Below are 27,052 nucleotides of genomic sequence, written 5' to 3' on the forward strand. Positions count from 1 at the left end.
GGACCGCTTAGGCCAATTTTGCTGACTGTATACAGTGTTTCACGTTTCAAATCTTAGCTAAATCGTTTAACGAACTTGTTCAGCTATTTTCAGGAACAGTCAAGTAGATACCATAGACGTTATCTGGACGTTATCTCTCCCCCTCCTCTACACTCATATACAGACAGGCAAGTATGGTTGTAAGGACTAAAAGCCTTTAGCTGTTCAACACCCGGCAATTCAGCCTTACCCATGTTCTGCGGCAGCCTACATGAACACCGACCTCAGTAGGCGTTAAAGCTGTCCCTGAAAGCATAAATCTATTATTTACTCTGTGTACGTTTGTATATCCCAATTCACGACCAAAGCCATCCCTTATATGGAGAGACACGTGAGCTATGAGATTTACTTCCTTGTTGTAGCTATACAAAAGTTGAAGCTCTCTCCCCGCACTGCACTGGTTGACTGGATAAGGTGCATATACACTTCGTGTGAAACAGCGGGAGAGACGAAGGGACCCAAGTTACTGATGGTGCGCCCCAGAATGGTATGTTCATACAAACATTGTTACTTCTGTCTTTTTCATTGCCATAGATAAATATATATGGCTATCATGTTTTAGAAAATGAAACGGGATGTCTATAGATATCTGTTTTCATACGTGGATAAATAGATGATCATTTAACACTAGCTGTTGATATAACAGTTGGATATTTGTGAATTTCGTCTTATCCCGAAGCGAAAGTAGGATAAACATCAGTCTCACTGATTTGCGTCTATAGACACATTGACGACGTTCTGCTACTCCCGGCAGTGAAGGTGTAATCGGAACATATTAATCTACAACGAGAGCAACAACGTAAAGGTCCTCCTGACATTAGTCGTCCGTTATACATGTACAAAAAATAATTCTTGTATTTGGGATTTATTCCTTTACATACAAATATTTAAAAGATACAGTTTATGAAAACTATTTGTAAATTTGTAAAGTATTCCCTTATTTCACAATTTCCCATTCTTAATATGTGGCATTTAAAGTGATGAAATATTTGTCAAACTTTGTTCACTTTCTCTATGTTAATCTTTGCAACAGAACGGTCTATGTGCATGTAGATGTAGGCTTAAACACAGGTACAAAACTGAACTTAGCCTAAAGACGAAACTTGTTATGATATTATGGAAACTGAAGGTGTAATGATAAATATCTGTAAAATTGATTTCGGGCGAGTATTTCAATATCTGGTGTTCCCACCATGTTGGACGAAACATGCACGACACCTTGATGGCATACTGGGGTATAGTTACTCTTGGTATGGCCCGCCAAGAGCTGCCCCAGGCTTGGCCGCATTGGTCGGTGCTTGGTCTCTGGCCAGAACATTGCCAGGCTCGATTATCCGACGAAACAGAATCCATTTAGCGTAAAAGGCAAAATAGTGGTGAAAAGTATATGCATGGATCACTGACAATCAGCGATGACACAAGGGCCCACTTGCACAAAGCGATCTTAGCGCTAAGATGATCGTAACTCCCATACTTTAACATAGGCTTACAATAGTCTTAGTGCTAAGATCGCTTTGTGCAAGTGGGCCCAGGTGTTCGCGAAAAAGGAAAACAAACCCTGCCCTATCCGGTAGCGCCCACCACTCAATCTGCAAAAAGAATGTATATGTTTGTAGCATAACACCACAAAGCAGTACTCCTGCCATGCGACGGTAAACAAATCGACAAGGAAGTATATCACAGTTCAAAAGAATTAGACAAGCTTATTGCACACTGGCTCTATACATATATGTATAGCCTAGTTTGACACACAATATGATTACGGCTATGCTTGACAGCAGCGAAAACTTTAGAAAATTCATTTGGATAGAATAACGCAACTTTCATAGAACATACTGTTAAAGGTAAGCACGTGACACGATAGCCAATTTACTGCTTTTGTTGAGACTGAAAACGACATGTTAATTTTGAACTACGTCTCTGCTGTGTACAAGTGCAGAGATTCTTATGTAATTATGTAATATAAAAGAAACCCGTAGTGCCGACTACTACCACACGTTGTATAAAACATAAAGTGTGTGTTGCCTGACGCAACACAGCTGTATTGCCCATAGGGTTATTATGTTATGTGGTCATTGTGTTTGAGTATATGTAGATGCAGTTAATATGTTTCCTGTAGGCGGCGTTAAACAACAAACAAACAAAAAATCCTAGAGGCAACGCAATAGTTATATCCTGGACATGATAGGTTCCATGTATTAATGTTGCTGTCTATCAAAAGAATGGACTGACTAATTGTGTGTCATGGTATCATGGTTTAATCGCTCCGCAATGCCGCTAAACCCGATTTTCCCAGACACATGTATAGTAGTTCATAATTTCTATTTTATTTGCCTAGAAGTTACGTTTATACCTTGGTCAATAGTAGTTATGTTTATACCTTGGTCAATAGTAGTTATGTTTATACCTTGGTCAATAGTAGTTATGTTCATACCTTGGTCAATAGTAGTTATGTTTATACCTTGGTCAATAGTAGTTATGTTTATACCTTGGTCAATAGTAGTTATGTGTATACCTTGGTCAATAGTAGTTATGTTTATACCTTGGTCAATAGTAGTTATGTTTATACCTTGGTCAATAGTAGTTATGTTTATACCTTGGTCAATAGTAGTTATGTGTATACCTTGGTCAATAGTAGTTATGTTTATACCTTGGTCAATAGTAGTTACGTTTATACCTTGGTCAATAGAAGTTATGTTTATACCTTGGTCATTAGTAGTTATGTGTATACCTTGGTCAATAGCACTTATGTTTATACTTTGGTCAATGGTAATTATGTTTATACCTTGGTCAATAGTAGTTATGTTTATACCTTGGTCAATAGTAGTAACTGTTATGTTTATACCTTGGTCAATGGAAGTTATGTTTATACCTTGGTGAATAGTAGTTATATTTATACTTTGGTCAATAGCTATATATGACAATGTCATACTACATGTACTCGCAGATAAATGCTGAAAGAGTTGGTCTGTTCTTTGCACACAACTACAGCTGACAATGCTCCGATGCAATGCTTTACTGATTGGCTAGGGGACACACGCGCGCGCGCACACACACACACACACACACACACACACACACACACACACACACACACACACACACACACAGAGGGAAATAGTAAAGTAACGCATAACATTTGTACTGTTTTCGTTTTAGGATATGAAGATACCACTGGTGGATAGGACTTGCCAATGTCGGTATTGTTTTGACCTATATATATATAAAAATGATAAACACTTGTAAGATTGCTTGTAACATTATCCTAAGGTAATCTAATATCAAATAATTAATAACTTAACCCATGTATTGCTCTTTCGTCTGTGCTTCTTCTCCTTTGCACTTCTTGAGCACGTCGTCTAAGGACGAGGTAAGTATAAGCGAATTGCTGGAACTAACACGCTTTTTGTGGTGAGTATTTACGCTTTGTGTGAATCGGGAGTGAGGTGTGCAAGGGGATGAATGTGTGATGATGTCCGGATTTGTCATCAAAACTGTAGAGTATATGTCACAAATATATGAAGCAATTCACTTAGTGGAGCTGACAAATGAAAGGATTTGCCTTGTGACTTTAACTAAAACAGATCGGGGTGCTTTATCGTTAATTATCATTGACTAATATGCAATATAAAAGTCACAAGGAATATCCTTTCATACCCACGCCTGATATTGTAGTGAACTATTTACATTTAGCAACAACCACTCCAACGCCATCAACGTGTGGCCCCATGACAGATGCATCTCTGGACGAGGACTGCTCCAACGCGCGATGTGTGGCCGTCAACAGCTCGTGTGTTACGACGTCAGCCGGAAGCCGCAGATGTGCCTGTGTTAACAAGAACGTGCAGATATCAGCTACAGAATGCTCATTGGGTAAATATGAGTTATTGTGTACATCATAATTGTAAGAATGGAATAAGGAATACGTTTAAGACCCTGGTAACGATGGATAGTACTGTCAACGATCTTCATTCAAGTCTCTGTGTTTCAGGACCAAGTGTTCTATCAAGTGCAACAAACTACGACTTCTCCACAGATCTATCTAGAACGTCAGTAACTGGTAAGTCGCCCTTAGAAGCAATCGTCGTGTTTGACCGACAACTTAAAAATATGCAATTGTTACGTTACCGTCGTGGTCCATTCGTTAATAAAAGAGTTTAGGCGAATGATATTATTATATTTTTCAGTGGGATCAATCATGTTTGATGGGCTTAGTTCCTTCCCCACAAATACCTTCTCCATAAAAGGCGAAGTATATCCTGATGAGGGAATCCTGGACCTAAAGAGAAATTCGGGGGGCATTGATGTTGCACTGGTCAAGGAAATAAGCAATGCTAAAACATTTGTGGTGGTGTTACGTGCAACGTCCGGTGAGTTCACTGTGCAGCAGGTTGTGACCGTCAGGATCACATCCTCCTCCTTCACACCAGAAGACGTCACAGTTATGTTGGTGGAGGGAACCAGGAAAGGCACGCTGATAGCTGACGTGATGACTATTGGTAGTTTGGGAGGGTACAGCAACTTCGAAATGGAGACCACAGATCAGACAGCAAGGGCCATGTTCAATGTGACCACATCGGGGCAGGTTCTTTGTGGACAAGATATGTTTTTGATTGAATTTACCAATAACGACACAGTAGCTAAAGAATATATATTCAGTGTCAAGGCGACAAAGGGAGTGCAGAGAGAAACAATTGCATCCTTTTACATCTTGTTATTCAAGAGTACTTTTACAACAACGTTAAGAGAAAATTGGAAGGGCAATATCTTGAGCTATACTATAACAAGCTCTAAGTTCCAGGTCGCTATTAATGACACGCTCCCAGATAGACTAAAATTATCAAAGGACTTGATGACAATTAGTCTGGTAAAAGAAATTGACTACGATGCTGGTATCACAAGTATACATTTTAAACTTGCTCTTGTCGCGATGTCCAGTACAAAGTCAACTACAGTAGATATCCACATAAACATTGAAGACCAAAATGACGAACGCCCAAAATTTGAAAGAGCAGTTTACGAATTTTCTCTGCTTGCTGGATCTAAGGGGAATAGTGTAGTCGGCGTTGTTGATGTTACTGATAGAGATACAGTTGGGCAGACAACATTTAGTCTGGAAGGTAGACATAAAGACGACTTCAACATAAACGACGATGGTGTTTTGACATCAAAAGTGGATTTAACAAGAGGCCGTTTCCCTTCCACGATCCACCTCCGTGTCAAGGCTTATGATGGAGTAACCTACTCTGATGAAGCCAACATCACTGTCTATCTCATCTCCTACACCATTAATGCAGTCAACCTCAACAAGACATTCCATGGCAGAGTCAGTGAAAACAGTCCAGGAGCATTTGTTGCCAATGTCGCAGTGTCAAACCATACCGGTTACAAATTTGCAAATCCTCAGGCTGACAGATTCTTCAGCCTTAATCCTACATCTGTAAGTACCACGGCATGTATCAGTGTTGTCCTCCAATCTTGTCCACTAAAATATATGCATGATAAAATATTTGTTACTGTATTCTTGTGTGGCTTCAATTATAATGGACAGAGTTATTGCCCTTGTAATATCTGTATAGACGAGTCAGTGTTTAAGATACATATTAAAATAATCTCTCTCTAATGTGTCAAGGGGGTCGTCACAACAGCTATTGGCCTAGACCGAGAGAACGACGACCAGGCATATACTTCATTCACCATTCAGGCTTACATGAATAGTGTCGACCAGTGCTCCCCTGTGGTGAGTAGCAATATTATGAGTGAGTGAGTGAGTGAGTGAGTGAGTGAGTGAGTTGGGTTTAACGCCGCTTTTAACAGTATTCCAATTAAATCGCGGCGTGTCAGCTTAATCTGGGAGGAAAGCCCGAAGTGATGCAGGTCTCAGAGGTTTACCACTTCGGTGAAACCCACGAGCACGGGTATGGTGCTGACAAACCTAGAAACATAATCGGGGCGAACCGGGATTGGAACCCACAATCCTAGGTTTCTGGCGTGCCCAAGGGACGCAACTCTGCACAGCGAATCGCGGCGCCTTAGACGACTGGGCCACCCGTGCCCCCAGCAATATTAGGAAGCTGAATGTATGTGTGTTAGGATTTACAGCAACGACCGGTACATACTACCTGAAAGATATGTGTTTAGTGTTCGGTAACATACATATTTCATCACTATATATCTTAAGAGTCATGACCCATACTTACATATGTAGGTATGTTTGGTGAAAGTTTATAATTAATGAACTGATTTCGGACGCTCAAACTAAAAGTAGTCACAGAAGATTAAACTGAAGACATTTCTCCTTGAAATTAACCTTTACTTAAAATATAAGTATATTATTTAACATTCTATCCCACAGACGATTGGTCAACTCATTACGAATATAACAGACTTGAACGACAATGCGCCAGAATTCTCTAGACCTTTTTATACAGGAAGTGTAAAAGAAAACTCCACTTCAGGAACCCTGGTTGTTGGTTTGGTGAGTGTGATCATCGTGATTTTGATTTGACCGAGAGAGAGAGAGAGAGAGAGAGAGAGAGAGAGAGAGGGAGAGAGAGAGAGAGAGAGAGAGAGAGAGAGAGAGAGAGAGAGAGAGAGAGAGAGAGAGAGAGAGAGAGAGAGAGAGAGAGAGAGAATTGTTTATAAACATACAAATATACACATATACCTATACATACGTATGTAAACATATAGATAACATTGGAAGGCATTCATTCGGCCAGATTGCTAATTATATATAATTAGCTTGCAGCAGTGGTGTATTGCCAAGTCATGTATAAGGTGATGACCTTAAGAACCTGAATCAACCTGTAATGAAGTTCATATTCTATTGAGCAGGTGGACATAGCTGTTACCGACGAAGACACTGGAGTGAATGGTTTTGTAAACTTCGCATTGACGGCAGCTGAGAAGACCTATTTTGCTGTTGAGAAATTGAATCACAACAAATTCACCATAAAAACCAGCGGAACCCCGGTTGATAGGGAAGAAACACCATACGTAGTCCTGACATTAACTGGAACAGACAATCCATCTAATCCTAACACAGGCACCACTACACTCAACATCACAATCATGGACGTCAACGACAATGCGCCACAGTTCAACAACGGGACGACCGTATTTTGGGTGGATGAAAACGTTGGACCAAAGACTATCACTACGTTAACAGCCACAGACAAGGATGTAGGCCTCAATGCAAAGGTATCATACTCATTGAAAGATGGGGGATTTGGTTCCTTCAAAGTTAACGAAAGCACTGGCCAAGTATCGACAATCAAGGCAATTGACAGAGAAAACAGGAATGTCTTCAACCTGTCCATCGAAGCAAGGGACCAGGGGTCGCCTTCTCTAGAATTCGTGTTGAATATTATCGTCAATATTCGTGATGTTAACGATGAAAAGCCTGCATTTACGAAGAGATACTACAAGGGTTCTTATACGGAAAATAGTCCATGTGACAGAAGCATCCTAACAGTGAATGCAACAGACCAGGACGAAGGAAGCAATGCCAACATCAGGTTCTCAACAACAAGTTCCAACTTTGAGGTCAATGAAACCACTGGCGCAATCAGATGTAAGATTCCCCTCGACTATGAAAACATGCAACAACATCTGATAGAAATAAAAGCAGAGAACCCAGGGTTTCCCAACATGAGCGACACAGTAAAAGTTGAGATAAACGTTGAGGATATAAATGACAACAGACCACGTTTCAATAAAACCGACTATCAGCCTGAGATAACAACGTTTGAGTGGGTAACCAACAACCCTGTCGATGTTATCCTAGTCACGGACGATGATTCTGGAACGAATGGCCTATTTATACTCTCCATGAGCGGGGAGACGGACAAATTCTACATTGATGGAGACACTGTGGGTGTGTTACGCATCAAAGAGGACGCAAGTCAACCCGTTGCTTCCACAACATACAACTTTGACGTTACAGCTACAGATAAAGGTTCTCCGTCGCTAAGTGTCACAGTCCCAGTATCAGTTCATGTGAAGAAAATACAAGGCAATAGAACTGTACGGTTCAGTTCTAAAGACTTTAGGTTTTCAATTGAGGAGGAGAAGGTATATAACACATCTTTCGGAAGAGCAAATGCTGCTCATGACGCCAGCGTGTCAGTTCGCTATACCTTAATCCATGCCGGGGATTTCCGTATTGATCCAAGTAGTGGAGCGTTGACTTGCAGTGAAAAGCAGGATCGAGAGACAGCAGCAAATCATACCATGATCGTTCGAGTCAGGGATATCGCCACGAACGCCTCGGACGTGGCTGTTGTAAGTTCAGGTTTCCTCCAGATCAATCACTTATAGCTCGTATAGAACGAATTTCGAAAAGTTGTCTCGCTCCAAACGATACTTTCTATTTGGCGTCATGTAGGTTTCGACTTTTCCCCCGATTCTCTATTTTCCACAGAACAGGAAACTGCACTTGAAAATAATCTTTTGAAGGAGGGATAGATTGCACAGGGAACACACAACGAGACAGAGAAGTGATAAAGCAATGACAAGAACTTAAGAGTGAAAGTATTTGCATTTTTGCGGTATTATTGTTTCCTGTGGTCTGGACATGTAATGAAGCTACATCTAAAACGTTTATATTTTTAAGGATCAACATGAGAACAGTATGTGAGCCGTTGTAACATTTTAAAGATTTGATGTGATTGTTTCAGGTAACAGTTCAAATTTTGGATGTAAATGACAATGGACCAGTGTTTCTGGCATCTTCAGCACAGCTCGTCTTTCAAGTTGAGGAAAATTCTCCTGGCAAGGAGGTCGGAAGCATCATGGCCAAAGATGCGGATGCAGATGAAAATGGAAAAATAACGTACAGCATTGTATCGCAGACACCTCGGACACGTAAGTTGTTAAATGTTATTGATGACACTGCGTCCAAGGAAGGTGCAGATATTGATGCCAAAGGTTGCTGTTTGTCTTAACATGAATATGCTAGTAATATCTTCAATTCAGTAAGATGTGATTGTAATTGTGAACATAACTCTGGTCAAGTAGTGCCTTGTGCAAATTAATCAGGATTGTTTCCCGGGGTTTCAAGTTTTTTTAAACAATATTTATACTTATTATGCTCAGTGTTAGCATTTTCGGGTGTTATTATATAACTTGTCTTATTCATCTTTACTGTGTTTGTTGTACTTTTTCGTTTTACCTTTTCAATTCAATGTTTCATTTCGTATTTACAGTATTGAATGTGTTGTACGATTTGCAGATTTCTCGATAAATCCTGGAACCGGCTCTGTCACTGTTTCGGGAGATCTAGACAGAGAAATTTACGACACATACAACTTAATCATCAAGGTAACACAAAAACTAAACACTATACTATGGATTGACTACACATCAAAACACCAACGTATTCAAAATATTGGTAATTTATTTCACAGTTTCTTGATAGATTTTATGGCGACTGAAATATGCATCTCACATTCCATGCTTTATTTCAAGGCGGCAGACAATGCAGATGCTCCGAGAACTGCAACAACAAATGCGACGATCCTTGTCCTGGATATCAACGACAATCCCCCGACATTCCAAACAACGTATGCAGTGACAGTAAAAGAAGATAGTGCCATTTCCGCATCGGTATGTACATAAAACAATATACATAGTTAACTAATGGATACACTGCGGTTAAGATTGGGACATTGAAACCAATCAATGTGTCCAGTTGTATACATCGAAGGTATCACGCGGGTGTGGGTATGGTAGATATCCACATATATTGAATAAACATTGAATTTCAAAGCCTTTGCGCTAAATACATATTGTCTATTCATAATACAGAACATTTACGATCCCAAATCACAAAAGCATCACAACCTCTTAATCATGTAATGTCATTCTGGAATTCTATTGAAAAGAATATTCTTTTCTCTCACAAATGGTACCTGAACGGAACCAGGAATGTGTGTATTAATATATTATAAGGTCACAAACAAGGAAGGTGATAAGTCAGTTGGAAAGCGACAGCAAGCAATATTGTTCCAATCGTGGCATCAGTGGCGTCACTACGACACAGGCAAAAAGACAATTGGCAACACAAAATTTCCAAGGTATTTTTAAAGCACAAAAATAATTTTGTCAGTCTAAGCCCTTCGTGACAGCAAATCTGTTTGCCCGCTAGAGTAACTTCCCTTTGTCAATATATCACGTTTGTTTAGAATATGTCTGGTTTGCTTAGTCACTACATTATCCTAACGTTCAGAAATGCAGTCAGATGTCCAAAACAGCGACAAAATGAAACAAAGTAAATGTTTGGCCATATTTCGGCCAATCCAACTGTTTCTAAATTCGGGAAATAACCCCAAACCGCCGAGGTCCACAAGCTCAGCTTCCCAATTTGTATCTCTTAATGGTGTCTAAACTTTAAAAGACCTCAGTGACACCCCTTTGAAACAGCTGTAAGTATCTTGGACTATTATTTTGATAATGATGACAAGTATCCGAACAATTTGTCCTGATGCCCGACAGTCAATTCTGAATCGATTGACGATTGACGCCACGTTTGTTTGCAATCACTGAAAGTGATACCCACCTGACCTTATGATTTGCATATTTACCCGTAAATGGATACCATTTATATCCGTTGGGTTTATCCTTCCGAGAATCCTACACATTATATGATACATGAATGTATGACCAGTAATTAAGGAGGAGTATAATAACGAGAACCACCTCATGAAACATCAGAGCGTGCCACTCGAGGGAGATAAGGCTGGGATCGATAAGAATCATAGTGGTTGTTCCAGAAGTGTTAATCACTACCATACTCACACACTAGTGTATCTGATTTCATTTGCAGCATATCGTTTGTACATTGAGCAATAATACTGCTTCTAATTTCAGGTGGAGACAGTGAGTGCGACTGACGGAGACTATGGGCAGCATGGTGCAATTGCATATGTTCCTAACACCGTGATGGTCAACGGAACTGTCTGTCCGTTCAATGTGTCAGTGGGTAAGAATAATCTGACGTATACTTTAAGTAAACGTGTAACACCTTATAGTCAATAGCCTTCAGCCATCGTGGTAGTGATTGTCACTGGTTCACCACAGTACAACTACTATGTAAAATGAAATGACCTTTGACAAGGGTAGCTAGCTGACTCTCTGTTTGTATGTGCACACATATCAACACATCAAAAAGTGAATATACTTAAGTCACCGATTCATGTATCTCTTTTGTACAACATATGTAATGTTAAATAAACGGCAAAAGATGATTGGTATGTAAAATTCACTTGATAAACTTGACATCATAATATCTTCGATATTTTGTAACTAAGTGTGGTATAATCCCTCTTCTTTAGAGTCAGGAGACGTGAAAGTGAGCGGCGACCTCGACTATGAGACGGCTTCAACATATGAATGCATTGTGACTGCGGTGGACATGAAGAGATGCAGCAATTGCACAGGGCGTCTCACTGGAACGACAACTATGTCCGTCACCATCCTGGATTTCAACGACAACCCGCCGGTGTTTCAGGGGGCGCCGTACCGAGCCAACGTATCAAGAAACGCTAACATCAGCACTCCGGTCACTGACGTCATCACTGCAACTGACAGAGACGGCACGATGGACGGCAACGGAGTTGTTACATACCATATTTTATCAAGTATGTTCTGTACATGAAATATTAGAAATTATTTATTATATTACATGCATTGCATTAGTGTCAACATACATGAATTGTATCATAGTAACACATAGAAGGGGAGGTTACCTGACGTGATAGAGGGTATCTATAATCTCTCCAGTGTTATTGTCTTTATACTGCATAAATAGGATGACATATCAAAGCCCAGTGAATAGGGATGCTGAGTGGAAACAATTTTGAACAGGAAAACAATTTTCTAAACAAACCTAATACGATATTCAGGGAATGGAAGTTTATGTTGATTCACGTCTTTTCATCTCGAAGCACCATATATACCTGAGCAATCAGTGTGTCGAATTTCACTACCATGAGTGATAATATTTCTCCATGTTTCTAGACATAAGCTACTTCAGGATTGACCGCAATTCAGGAAGAATATACGTGGCTACAACCCTAGACAAAGTCAATGATGATGAGGTCACTCTGAGGATCCGGGCGACAGATCTACCACAAAAAGACCCTGCCATGGAAGCAATCACAAACGTAATGTAGCTGTTATATATACTGTAGTATTTAGATCACACCAAAACACGGTTGTCCATGATGTTCCCTTCAGTCCATCGGGACGTGCCTGATATAAGGGGCAACCGAAAGACACACAAGGACAATTGTTTCCAGCTTCTCGCATTTGACCAAACGCATTATGACTGGTATTTATCATCCAAAACTGGCTCCCACAGGAGATATCGCTTGGATGAGATCAAGCGATATCTACACTATAGATATCGCTGCAATGAAATTACATCACAATGCTTTGCAGACCATTGTGACGTTACTGGTTACCATGACGTCACAATCAAATGACATCACTAATGGCTCTGCTACTGAAGCTGTTAGCAGTACTTTTTACACTGAAGACACTGCTAATTACTGTCTACGAATTGAAAAAGTTGGATGATAAATACAATCTCACCCTCGTGTCTTTTGATATCAAATATATCAACGCTCGTTGATATATTTGATATCAAAAGACACTCGGTTGAGATTCTATATTTTATATATTGTAACGGTTTTGCTGCCAACAGATTACTATTTCCATCCTGACTGAGCAGCCACGACCATTCTTCCAAAAAACATACACCTTCCTGCTGACGGAGAATGAGAAGCCTGATGAGGATAAACCGGTTTCCATTAGAGCCTATGTGCGAAGGGCGAGTGTAGAAGAGTGTAACTGCACCTATGATTTGATAGGTACACCTTGCTTTGTTCTTTGTTCATGTGTGCAAATGTATTCAAAGTTTACATGCTGTTATTCTTAAGATCCTCGCTTCTGGACATTTTCTAGTGTTCTGTATAATGTTTTAGACTTAACCCGTTGCTATCCTCATAAGTGTATACATACTCTTCAAAACATCATTTTATAGGCTTTAAATTGAATTCATACAAATAAATAGAAAAAAATCAGTCCTCTTTCATAATGGCAATAGGTTTTAGATTTTAATTATGTTCTAACGGATATTTTCAGGTTCAGATATTTCGAGCTTTTACATAGACAGTATGACTGGAGACTTAAGACTAAAGGACCCAATAGACCGTGAAAAAACAGGCAGTCGTTTTTATGTGAAAGTGATGGCGACAGACCGACGCAGCCTTCTTAGTAGGACAACAGATGTTGAAGTGAACGTTAAAGATGTTAACGACAACTTACCCTACTTCAACAACACTCAGCAGAACTTCATAGTAAATCAGGTATGTATTTATTTGGTTCAAAGCCAACAGGACTGATTCACTTCATGTCCATCATTACCATCATTATAATATGTGTCTCCTGCCGTAATATATAGTTAAAACGAACGTGAAACCATAGTATTACTCATTCAATATCTAACATATAATTCCAAAATAATATAATAGGAGCATTGTTATTATCATTATGATTATGATTATTTTTATGATCAGTAGAAGTAGAAATAGTAGTAGTTGTCGTGATAGTTGTACTAGGAGTATTATAAGTAGTTGTAGTAGCAGTAGTAGCAATAGTAGTAGTGATAGTTGTAGTAGTATTAGTAGTAGTTGGGTCGTACGTATACATATATGTACTCTTCTGAAGGTAGTTATCAGTCGCTCAACTTGTCTGTCAACGTCCAAGAATAATATATTACTGGGTAAGGAGGTAACATATGAATAAAGGACTGCATCAGTCTATGTCGGATTATAATATTATATGTCCTATCAATGTCCTATGGAGAAGCCATTTAACGCCACCATAATTGGATGAGAGATACCCTGCAAAGTTATGTCCCTTGAATTCGTTTTACTTTTTACACTTTTTCTGCTGCTTCGTTTGTCTATAATTGAGTATATTACCAACTGAGGTAAATGTTATCGTAAGTAAATACAAGAATAAACAATTCAAGCAATAAACGTAAAGGGATATCAAAGTATGTTTAAATATTCACATTTCAGAGTGCTCCAGTTGGGCATGTGATCGGGAGAGTGATGTCGGTAGACGCTGATGAACTCAGTCACCCCATATACACAAAGGTCACTACTGTTGAGGGAATCGAACTGCTGCGTAATGGAACTCTGGTAGTGAGGGCTTCTCTGCTGAACTACACAGCGGTTGATGTAAGCAGAGATTTTGGATAAGGACCGTTATTGCACTATGTGCGGTAATCAATATGTTGCCCTAAGTTCAGTTCAATAGATCATGCATGTAGTTCATTTAGACAGATATTGAGGGTTACGACACAAAGTAACCAATATTATGCGACATAATGTAATTGCATATTATTATTTTGATTCATGTTCTTAAATTGATTGTTTCCAAAGACTGACGAATATGATTTTGGCAATATATACAAACGCGAGGAAATATGTTATTATGGCCGAAACACTATTTTGGCAAAAGGTATTTCAGTACAGAAACATGGTCACTAGGTTGGTTATAATAAATTCATCAGGCAACATAAAAACAAATTCTAAAAACGTCGTTCCGACCCTAGATCTAAAGATACAATTTGTTTTGAAGCTAGTTATGTAGTTGGTGATTTTACAACAAAGTACTTTTCTTTTTTGAGTTTACTTTTTTGAGAACACCTGGTATCTCATTTTGATAGTGATTCGTAAACACATATTAAAATATGACATACCTACGCATTTTGTTGTCAAAATGTGACGAGAAATATTATTGTTTATGTGGCAATACCAAAGGTTTATGAAATAGAGTCACACACCATCGTGTCGAAGTTGAAGGGACCTACACTTCGAATTATCTGAGGTTCGACACAACCGAAAATGATAAATAAAAAAGGAATACGCAGTCCAAGCTTTACTTCGATACAACCGTAAGTTCGACACGTCAAAGTTCGACAAAACGGTGTTTGACTGTATTAAAAAAAAAACAGGCTTAATTATTTGTGGCTCATAACCATTAGCTAAAGTAATAAACACAACAAGTTAATCGGCATGCATATGATAAGTCGCAATGGTACTCTAAGTTTGGTAGAGATTTCCTATGATAACAGAAATGTGAAATTCCTTTTATTTAGAACAATGATAAATTTTGGTCGGAGTGAGTTAAAATTAAAATTATATTCGATCTACTTTCCCTTTTTGTTTTCAAAACGTGACGAGAGATATAATTGTTTATGTAACCTTACCAAAGAAATATGAAAATATTCTAAAGAACCTAGATTCAATTTGTTTTGGCTACATTACCATCAGCATCAAGTAGTATATACAACAAGTGTATCGGCTTCAATTTGCTTATCCTCAAGGCAATATATACTGTCTCTTTACCAGATGATAGTCAGTGTAACAGAGGGCAACTTTCACGGATCAAAAAATATATCGGCAATAACTGCAACAACGGCCTCCATAGAAGTGCGACCAGACGATTATAATGAATATGCTCCCGAATTTGAAAAAGGTAAACTGGTTTGAAACCAGTGGAACATACCTCAGATTCTGACACCGTTATCTTGCACACGATATACTCTAGTCATGAAGGGGCGCGGGTGGCCCAGTCGTCTAAGGCGCCGCGATTCGCTGTGCAGAGTTGCGTCCCTTCGACACGCCAGAAACCTATGATTGTGGGTTCGAATCCCGGGTCGCTCCGATTATGTTTCTAGGTTTGTCAGCACCATACCCGTGCTCATGGGTTTCACCGAAGTGGTAAACGTCGGAGACCTGCATCACTTGGGGCTTTCCTCCCACATTAAGCTAACACGCCGCGATATAACTGGAATACTGTTAAAAGTGGCGTTAACCCCAACTCACTCACTCACTCTAGTCATGACATTACATTTTACAGGAAGTTTGCCTGTATGATGACAAATCGAATATGTTGAACCTTATATAATTAAGCAACGTCGTTTCATTTGAAAAATGCACTTCGATGGATTTGTACTGATAATTCAGGCGTTTTAGAGACGTACGTTTTTTTTTGATAAATGAGTGTTACACTTGATTTTAATTACAGAAGACTTTTGACTTTTTATCATTGTTTGGTTATGTTTTACCTCAATGTGACGAATATGTTTTCATATGTTTCGGAGGCTTACTGATTCATATTGGGGTTTAAATCTGAATCTGGTACAATAATTAATACTGACATAAATCAGTGTTGTATAAATTAACGAATACGTATTCAAATGTTTCAGCTGCTTATGAAGCGTCATTGGCGTTTTCCTCTGAAACTGGTACAGAAGTTAAGATTACCGACTTCCGGGCAACAGACGCCGACGGCCACAATGTTACATACGCCATACAAGCAAGAAATGATAGGGTGCGCAATTAAAACTATTCACTTGTCTTGAAGTCATGTGACATTATTCCATCACCCCGGATCTAATGACCTCCTACATCTGTGTGAATAACTTCTTTGATAGGCATTTAGAAGTTGGAGTACTAAGTAAGGACAATAATTTATGGATGAAGAACTTCTTTATTACAATTAAGAGCGACGTTTCGGTGTAGGTTCTAACACCGTTATCAAACCGAAACGTCGCTCTTAATTTAATAAAGAAGTTGTTCATCCATAAATTCTTATCCTTATCTATGTGAATGTATAGTGTTTCCCCATTAGTCATAGTTTAAAAAGGTTCTTGTAGATAGTCTTATGTCAGTTTAAACTGGACGCCTTTATTTCCCCTGCATTCCAGTTACTATTTATCCTGGTCCCAGTTGCCACAGATTCTGTTTCTCCTTATGTTATCATCTTCTTTACTGACGTTGTATGTGACTATATGTACATGCTTGAGTTGGACATTATTCTTCAGGGCAATCTCAAGATCGACAGCCAGACTGGGAAAATATCGGTTCACATTAAATTTGACGACACAGTGCCCGAAGTGATACAATTAGTAATAATCGCCACCGACGAAAGTCCTCATCCGAAGACTGGGTAAGTTTTTATCCTACTGGCATAACCACTTTTGATTTAGGCTGATGTTGATAAAGCTGATACTGATACTGATAGAGTATATGTTTGAGTGAGTGAGTGAGGTTTTACGCCGCTTTAAGCAATATTCCAGCAATATCACGGCGGGGGACGCCAGAAATGGGCTTAACACATGGTACCCATGTCGGGAATCGAACCCGGGTCTTCGGCGTGACGAGCGAACGCTTTAACCACTTGGCTACCCGACCGCCCCGTATATGTTTGAAGCCAATGGCATGATTTATTGGCAACACATACCGTGCAGAAACAAAGGCAGTAGATCAATGGTTTGGTATGCCTGTTACAAGCAATGTCCAAACTATGTGGTCCAGTCCTGAGTCATTGTGTGGCTTCTCTTTGCAGTACAACAATGCATTTCTTGAGGCAGCGGTCGAATGATTTGTGATATTTGTTTCAGATCGTGTACAGTTACGATAACCCTACAGGGATATACACAAACAACATGTGTAGCTGAAAACGCATATTCACAGCTACAACAACAGAGAGTATTATTCCTTGGGTTATTCATAGCTTTGGCAGCCCTACTAGCAGTGATGAGCATTGCTGCAGTATTTGCTATATACAAGTAAGTACTCACATGACTCCAGTCTTTCAAAAATCGAGGATGAGACTCATTAACATTAATAACAAAATCTCCCGTGTAATTTCATTATGTCCTTAAAGGTAAATGCGAGTTTTGGAGTTTCAGTTTCCAATTACTTTTTCAAACATTGTTTCGTTTAGGTGGAGGACTGTTAGACGAAGAACACAATATCGGGAAAATATCAACACCGCTCATGGTAAAACAGCAAAATCATCAGAACAAGCTGGATACGATTCATTAGCTGCGGGTGGCAAAGATGACGAAACATCATACAACAAACTCAAAGACAGAGATTTCGTAAGTCTATAGCATATCATTTTTGACACACCATTTTATAAGCTGTCGGGCAGTTGTGATCATGTGGGACTGAAAATATCATTCAGACTGCTGAACTGCGTGTAGAACTATCTTCTCGGAACAACATCAGACAATAGATCACTGACTGTTACAAAACATTCACTTTAACTCACATAAGCCTCTTCATCAAAAGCGGCGGTCGGGTAGCCTAGTGGTTAAAGCGTTAGCTCGTCACGCCGAAGACCCGGGTTCGATTCCCGATATGGGTACAATGTGTGAAGCCCATTTCTGGTGTCCACCGTCGTGATATTGTTGGAATATTGCTAAAAAGCGGCGTAAAACTTTACTCACTCTCTCACTCCTCACCAAAATGAAGGTACCTGTCTGCATGACAGTGAAGAGTTACTTCCCCTTTTCTATTTGACCACAATCTTTCTGTGAGGTGTTTTCATTTGGATTTATTAAGTATCTGAAATACAATCATGACAATTGTTGACAACATAACTGATTTTATGTATGGTACACACATGTACACCTAACTGATTATGAAAACTAAGTATTTTTTCTGTATGCAGTATTTACATTACAGTATTCTTATACAATGAGCTGGTAATAATGACTAACAGCTGTCTAAATGTAAACTCTCTCGTCTTTGCAGTCATCCGGTGTTCCAAACCCAGCATATGTGTCTACAGGTCCAAGGTAAACTAAATATGAATACACATTTGGCCGTTGATATTTCTCAACAAAATATGAATACATCAAGTAGAACATAATGTCATCAATATTTGATTTAACATTATGAGTGTTGGAATGAAACCACTTCTATTGTGACTTATATTTTAAAGTACTGGTTTTGGTTTAATGACCAAGTTTTGAAATATCATTTTTTGATAATGTCTTGATCTTCTATAGTAGTTTAATATTATGATCTATTTATCAAATTAGTTGAAATTTAATATGTTAACCATGTTCCAGGCCTCCATGCACACCTCCCACAGAGCCTCTTCCTGACTATATTGATGAAGGCGCCAGTAGGATATGAAAAACGCCTTCATCTACTCTCGGTTACGGGGATGGAAATATAATCATTCGCAAGAAGTGCGGTTATTGGCTGTTTTAAACATAAACATTTAAAACATTAAAAATTTATGAACGAGCTACACGTGCCAAAACAGTGATAATACTGTTAATTAGATCATTCCTAAACAATAACCGGTTTTTCATATGAGAAACACTATGTCTCATAAACAAAAGGAATATTGAGTATATTTTAATATACACCAGTTATTTGTATTTCATATAACAATGTTGATACGTTTTAATGCTTTGTAATAATTGCATGCCTTTTACTAGTAGTTTCATAATCATGTATATAACAACTTCTTAGTCGAGACGCCTGTGATAATAATCGACGTATTGAGTCATCGTCTCCTCAGGACTGGAACTGTTTCTCGTAGCAGTTTGAATACAACTGTCCTAATAAACACGTTTCAGCTGTTTGACTCTTTATGTTTGATACTCAAGGATGTTATGCTCAAGGATTATGTTTCCATTGCTCTGCACATTCAACTGTTTCAAGCATCATTGTCAACTGTATATAGAGTAACTCATGTCAACGTTTAAGCCATGAAACATGTATTAGGTTTAGTTCATGTTGTTTGAATAAAATATACCGTTTCGTTTTGCATCCTTTTGTTAACATTGGGGCGTTTGTCTTGTTATCAGCAACAGAATTATTATGTGTCAATCATAATAACATATTATATTTATATTGTTGACTTGCGGTGTAAGCAAATATGAAAATCACCCTTCCTGAAAGTGACAAATGCCTTTCCATATTCATTAGAAATCACTTTGTGTCGAATAAGCATACGGTAGAAGACAAACTCTTTCCTCATCCTCTGTAAAAATACGAAAGCTTGTAAAAATATCCTGTTTTGAAGCATTGGGGGCGTACCATTTGATATTCTGGAGGGAGTCTGGGTTTTCCAAAAGACGTCAATGTGAGGGATGTCTTTTAAAACGTATTGTGCAAACACAAACCTTTTTGGCTCTTCTTTTCGAAGAAAAGAATGTATTTCTTGAAGTACCGGTGAAGAAATATACAGTCTCTAACAAACATCCCAGAACAATAAGTGGTAAATAAGAAAACATACAACTTTATAGTTAACAACTTCTTGTTTACTGCATGTCCCCTCCCAACCCCAACATACGCACACGTATGTATGTATGTATGTATGTATGTATGTATGTATGTATTTTTATGTATGCATGTATGTATGTATGTGTGTATGTATGTATGTATGTATGTATGTATGTGTGTATGTATGTATGTATGTATGTATGTATGTATGTATGTATGTATGTATGTATGTATGTATGTATGTATTTTTATGTATGCATGTATGTATGCATGTATGTATGTATGTATGTATGTATGTATGTATGTATGTATGTATGTATGTATGTATGTTTATGTATGTATGTATGTATGTATGTATGTATGTATGTATGTTTATGTATGTATGTTTATGTATGTATGTATGTATGTATGTATGTATGTATGTATGTATGTATGTATGTATGTATGTATGTATGTATGTTTATGTATGTATGTATGTATGTATGTATGTATGTATGTATGTTTATGTATGTATGTATGTATGTATGTATGTATGTATGTATGTATGTATGTATGTATGTATGTATGTTTATGTATGTATGTTTATGTATGTATGTATGTATGTATGTATGTATGTATGTATGTATGTATGTATGTATGTTTATGTATGTATGTATGTATGTATGTATGTATGTATGTATGTATGTATGTATGTATGTATGTATGTTTATGTATGTATGTATGTATGTATGTATTTTTATGTATGCATGTATGTATGTATGTGTGTATGTATGTATGTATGTATGTATGTATGTATGTATGCATGTATGTATGTATGTATGTTTATGTATGTATGTATGTATGTATGTATGTATGTACGTACGTACGTACGTACATAAACATACATACATATGTATGTATGTATGTTTATATGTATGTATGTATGTATGTATGTATGTATGTATGTATGTATGTATGTATGATTGTATGTATGTTTATGTATGTATGTATGTATGTATGTATGTTTATGTATGTATGTATGTATGTATGTATGTATGTATGTTTATGTATGTTTATGTATGTTTATGTATGTATGTATGTATGTATGTATGTATGTATGTATGTATGTATGTATGTATGTATGTATATGTATGTATATATGCATGCATGCATGCATGTATGTATGTATGTTTATATGCATGCATGTATGTATGTATGTATGTATGTATGTATGTATGTATGTATGTTTATGTATGTTTATGTATGTATGTATGTATGTATGTACGTACGTACGTACGTACGTACATAAACATACATACATATGTATGTATGTATGTATGTTTATATGTATGTATGTATGTATGTATGTATGTATGTATGTATGTATGTATGTTTATATGCATGCATGCATGCATGTATGTATGTAAGTTTATATGCATGCATGTATGTATGTATGTATGTATGTATGTATGTATGTATGTATGTTTATGTATGTTTATGTATGTATGTATGTATGTATGTATGTATGTATGATTGTCTGTATGTCGCACCAACTTCTAGAACGCCACTCACAATATCAAGAAGGCTTAAAGTATGAACATGGAGAAGCCTCGTGTGAGTGAGTGAGTTTGGTTATACGCCGCTTTTAGCAATATTCCAGCAATATCACGGCGGGGGACACGAGAAATGGGCTTCACACATTGCACCCATGTCAGGATTCGAACCCGGGTCTTCGGCGTGACGAGCTAACGCTTTAACCACTAGGCTACCCGGCCGCCCCGCCTCGTGTGTGATGAACTTAAACTGGAACATTGTGTTCACAGTGAGTGAGTTGAACTTAACCGTATGTTGCTGGGTTCAGGAAATGAACGAGTGGTGACGAGTGACGATTTGCCATATTCGTGTCGTAATAGATAGACATAACACCCTTGTGAACACCCTTGTGAACACCCTTGTGTGTGTATGTTTCTTGTGTGAGTGTATATGCTCACTGTATATTAACTGCTCTTTTGAGAACATTGGAGTGTTTCATCAGGGATGCCTTTTCGGTCACGCCAGTTTAATAAAATAAGGATGATATCAACTTGCACTACTGGCCAAGTGGCCTAACTTTACCCAACATGTACTCTCATTTCGACCATTGACAACAGTGGCAGGTAGAACTTTACGCTAAATTCACGAACTTCATATCCTCATCAATAATACTTTAATGAGCAAAAAACTATGTTGAGGCTATGGCAAAGTGCCGTTACGCTGGATAAACAACTGGTTGCAGTTTTTTGTGACGGTAACGTACAGACATAAATACCTCAGTATCAACGGCCGTTTTAATTCTGTGGCGGGGATCGCTCCCGTCCTTATCGAAACAGTCTTGCGTCGCTTAGCTAAGCGTATCATGAAAGCTAAACCGTCATTCATGTCTAGACTTAAGTTGTTTATAACATGACTATATGTTATATTTCAATAGACCTTTTTGAAAGAACTGAAAGCATTAAATCTATAAACACCCTTCAATAACGTTTCTCAAGCTCTATATTTAAGCCGGGAGAGGGCTGTCGCTGACAGATTAAAGACAACATTATGTACTCGCTGTGAACTTCCTGAATCTAGCTGCACAAAAGTTTCAATCTGCCTTTCGGAGAGTAGTAGTAAATATGGGTACAAGAGGTTCGGGAGAGAGAAAATATTGGTAACACTCTCTACTGGTGAGGTGCTTCAGATGTTGTGCCAGAAAATAAACATTCCTTCTACTTTTTGTCCATTGTCAATGGTACATACAAATCTTCCCAAACCATCCAGGCAAAATGTGGTTTCCGGATGTTCAGGATTATTAGATATACTCAAATATCTTGATGTCTATTGTTATCAGTGGACATGACATGCTTACTTGTCTAATACAGAACAGTTTGTTTGAACAGAACAGAATTTATTATTATTAGGAATGGGCAAATAGGAATACAGGTAGTATGACATGTCCCCGATTTTGACCGCCCGGGCCAAGTCGGACCCAACACAAGCCAAACACTTCTGATAGAGACTGTGTTGAGAATGTAGAGGGAAACGGGCTTCACTTTGAGCCCCTTGTTTTCTCAGCGATCTGAGACACTATAAAGTGGTATTTTGGTAGATATTATACTAGTTTATAGATGTGAATCCATATGATGATACATATGTGAGTTTAAAGTTGATTTTGACAGCCCGGGCCAAGTCGGATCGAACACTTGTGTGACTGTTGAGAGTATAGGGAGAAGAGATCTACTTTAACTTTAAGTACGATGAACATTGACATTATAAATTGGTATTTACTTAGATATAGTACGTTCCTATAAATATAAACGCTATGCCGACAGGTGGAAATTTGTATCACGATAGCTAGAAGTATTTGATGAGTTTCAAATCTTATTTCGTTTAACGATTGCTCTTTTACATGTTACCTAGATCAGCGACGCTTACACACAGCTCAACTTTCTGGTTTTCAAGCGTTTTACTCCGAATTACTAAATTATGGTGCACTTTTTTTGTTTGGTGATTGTTCATTAATGTCATGTATGTATATTGCATCAATTATATGTAGGTATGATCGCCGATAATGAAGTAATTAGCCAATAACACTTTGGCCCGTCATGGTCCGGCCCGGGCCGACTTTTAGACAATGCCTCTTTTCATTACTCCACAGCGGCGGTCCCTCTCTTTTTTTTATCTCAATTTTTCTTTTATTGATATCATATATATAAAAAATCACATATTGACACCATATCATTTCAAGGGATGTTTGTTTGAATAGAAATAAATCGAGTTTCTGATATCAAAAAATGAATTGTTCGATTTGGTTTAGATTTCGATAGATTATTTCAGATACCACAAATTCATTTTTTTTCATCATAAAATACATTGATATCACAAATACATTTTAAGATATCATAGACTGATATTTAACCATCGAATCAGTGATTACTTACTATTTTATGATATCGATAATTATCTCTTCTAATGAAATCGAATAATATTAAAATCATAGTAATCACGACCGTAGCGACCGAAAGAGGCATTTAAACAGTCTTCGTCAGGGTATTCGTATGTTGTGAAAAAATCCCATTAAAATTCGCTTTCGTGATTTGTGCTCGATCTGATCTGTGCTTATAGTATCTGTGTCTGAACTTCATTGTGTAAAGACAGTATGATACATATAAGAGGTTTGATAATTTGACGGGATATAAGGTGAGGTGAGGTGAAATAGGGTTTAACGTCACGTCCAAGATTATTGCACTTATATAGCGACGTGCAGGCACGTGTATGTGTGTAGTAGTAGATTTATAGTGCTAGCACACTGAGATACCATGCCGCAGTTTAACATGAATACCCCACTCAGACACAGTATAGTGACCTCGAGCCGACCAGTCCTTGTTTTGGCCCCTTAATGCCGAGCGCCAGACAGGGTAACAACAAGTACCATATTTTAACGTCTTTTGATATGACGCGGCTGGGGATCGAACCCCGGACCTTCCGCTCTCCGGGCCGACGCTCTACCAATAGACCACAGAGGCGGTGACGGGATATTAGACGATTCCTTTCCTAACATTGTATAAATAATTTTGACTTATTAAAATAGGCCTAAACAACATATTTTGTGTATATTACTCAATAATTTGTGTAATAAAAGTCTCATCCGTCGGTGTTGATATACGCCGGCCTTCATTCTCAAGTTTTAGTTGATAAGTATAGATGTGAAGCGTGAAAACACGTGCATGTTCTTCCGAAGTCTATATCTGTCAGTGGTGATATACGCCTGCCTTCATTCCCATGTTTTACTTGACAAGCGTTATGTGGTAATCGTTAATACTCCATGTCCGGCGAGGGAAGTAAACATTACTCTATGATAGCACGCCCCTCCGAGACAACTTGTATTTTTTGTCAATTCTGCATACTCATGTCTTTCAAAACTACCAGGTGATCTATAAATTCAGATACATTGTGTAAGTATTGTGGAGCAACATTAAATAAACGATAATTGAACATGGGACCATATCATGACATCTATGAGCATCAGTGGTATAAGTAACGGCCTTTTTAGGGGGTCCCTCTAAAAATCCAATAAACATACAAACACCCACCTCACCCGGCTCCCTCAGTTCCCTCCTCCACCCACTTCGGCATTTATTCCAAATTTAAAAATTCCAAAAATTCAATATAAGCAACCCCTAAAAGCCCCCTCTTGGGTTGCACACACCGCTTTCACCCTTTTCGGAATACACTAAATGGCCCGGCCAGGACCGTGTGCGAAATACGCTACAGTCGGAAAGCGCACGTAAAATCTCCTATATCAGTCAGTCAGTCAGTCAGTCAGTCGGGGGTACCTCACTGATGAGAAACACCGAATAAAGACTGGCCACTAACAGATGCTTCTCTGGGCTATTTTAAGGTAAGACATGTTCACTTGATATATATTGTATGTCCTTAAACTATATTCCTATTTTCCTGTTTTCTATTGCTTTCCATGTTGTTTGTTGATTGAATATAATCATTTTAAACATAGGCATTGATTAAGTATACCACTGAAGTTATTATTATAGTTAGCTTAGATCTTGTAGCACTACAAATAATCTAACGATATGGTGTATATTAATATTACTGTATAAATAACATATAATCAGCCTCGTGGAAGCGAAGTCGCTCTTGTTTGTGTGTTGTCAATTTTATATTGTATTGCATGTTTGCAATCAAAGTGTATGTAAATGAATGTACCTTAAAATGAAGACTGTGCGTTCATTTCAAATGGGGGCGGTCGTGTAGCCAAGTGGTTAAAGCGATCGCTCGTCACGCCGAAGACACGGGTTCGATTCCCGACATGGGTACAATGTGTGAAGCCCATTTCTGGTGACCCCCGCCATGATATTGCTGGAATATTGCTAAAAGCGGCGTAAAAACCATACTCACTCACTCACTCATTTCAAATGATTCAAACTACCCTTGGTGTAATTAATGTATAAACAATGTACTTATTAAGCGATTTAACTATACTGTTCACCCAAAACGCGTGAGCGCACACAATACTTGTTTTGATCAGCTGCTCATTCATTGCGACATGTTCAGTATTGTTAAGCTCTATTTATGTATACATTGTACCCATCCAATGACATGCCGTTCTGCATATGTTTTCTGATAATTAACTGTAGTTTTGATATAAAAGATGTGGACATATTATTCAACTAACAGATTGAAATGATATATTAATATTTGTGTATTCTTATCATTCGGTTCAATGTGTACTCTGTAGTGTTGTATCAAAGTAAAGCCTATCATTCCGTTCTTCATAAATTTCAAAGACCATGTAAGATTATTTTAGTAACTGGAAACACATGTAGCACGTGTCTTACTGAACTGTCTTATCTATTAACAATATATTGTCTCAAATGCGCTATATCACGGTGTATTTATTTTCAACCAAATGTAAAATTGTCTTCGTTTCATTGTTTTAAAATGCACTTTTTGAATGATTCATTGTCAGTATGGTTTATATTGTAACTCTTAATTCATATTTGTCGGAGTACTTTAATTGCCTCTGATTGTGCTTTTGCTTAAGTTTTATTGTTATATGTGAGTGACTGATGTGATATACCGTATAACGACCACTAATAGATGCTTCTCTTGGTTGTTTAAAGGTGTGCGATCTCGAGCTAATTCTCCGACAATAAATTCTAGGTGTTATAATCAGCCTAGACCAAACATAAACGTTAAAGGTTATTATACAGGTCATAAGTTTTTTTTTGATAATTGGATACATCACGAGGGGAAAATAATGAATAAGAATAATAATTAATATCACGAGGGATTATATCAACAATCAAGAGTTACCTCCCTTGTTGTGTCAGGTTGTTTGAGCGAGTCGCTTTCACAACCGTATATATACGTTTACCACCCCT

General features: G+C 38.1%; 1 protein-coding gene across 1 annotated transcript; it reads left to right on the forward strand.

The window, feature by feature from the left end:
* Positions 1 to 432: 432 nt before the first annotated feature.
* On the forward strand, positions 433 to 19,693 carry LOC139465753 (protocadherin Fat 4-like). Its single transcript, XM_071247608.1, has 23 exons — positions 433 to 526; positions 3,199 to 3,912; positions 4,031 to 4,099; positions 4,227 to 5,479; positions 5,672 to 5,779; positions 6,395 to 6,517; positions 6,877 to 8,325; positions 8,721 to 8,907; positions 9,275 to 9,363; positions 9,511 to 9,648; positions 10,912 to 11,023; positions 11,376 to 11,681; positions 12,061 to 12,206; positions 12,749 to 12,914; positions 13,189 to 13,412; positions 14,130 to 14,291; positions 15,468 to 15,594; positions 16,328 to 16,452; positions 16,946 to 17,070; positions 17,525 to 17,692; positions 17,851 to 18,007; positions 18,666 to 18,709; positions 18,986 to 19,693. Exons 2-23 carry the CDS (start codon positions 3,660 to 3,662, stop codon positions 19,050 to 19,052), a joined length of 5,598 nt encoding a protein of 1,865 aa, XP_071103709.1. The 5' UTR covers positions 433 to 526; positions 3,199 to 3,659; the 3' UTR covers positions 19,053 to 19,693.
* Positions 19,694 to 27,052: the final 7,359 nt, after the last annotated feature.

Source organism: Haliotis cracherodii, unplaced genomic scaffold (genome assembly GCF_022045235.1).
Source record: "Haliotis cracherodii isolate W230 unplaced genomic scaffold, xgHalCrac1.p SCAF_18, whole genome shotgun sequence".
Taxonomy (NCBI): domain Eukaryota; kingdom Metazoa; phylum Mollusca; class Gastropoda; order Lepetellida; family Haliotidae; genus Haliotis; species Haliotis cracherodii.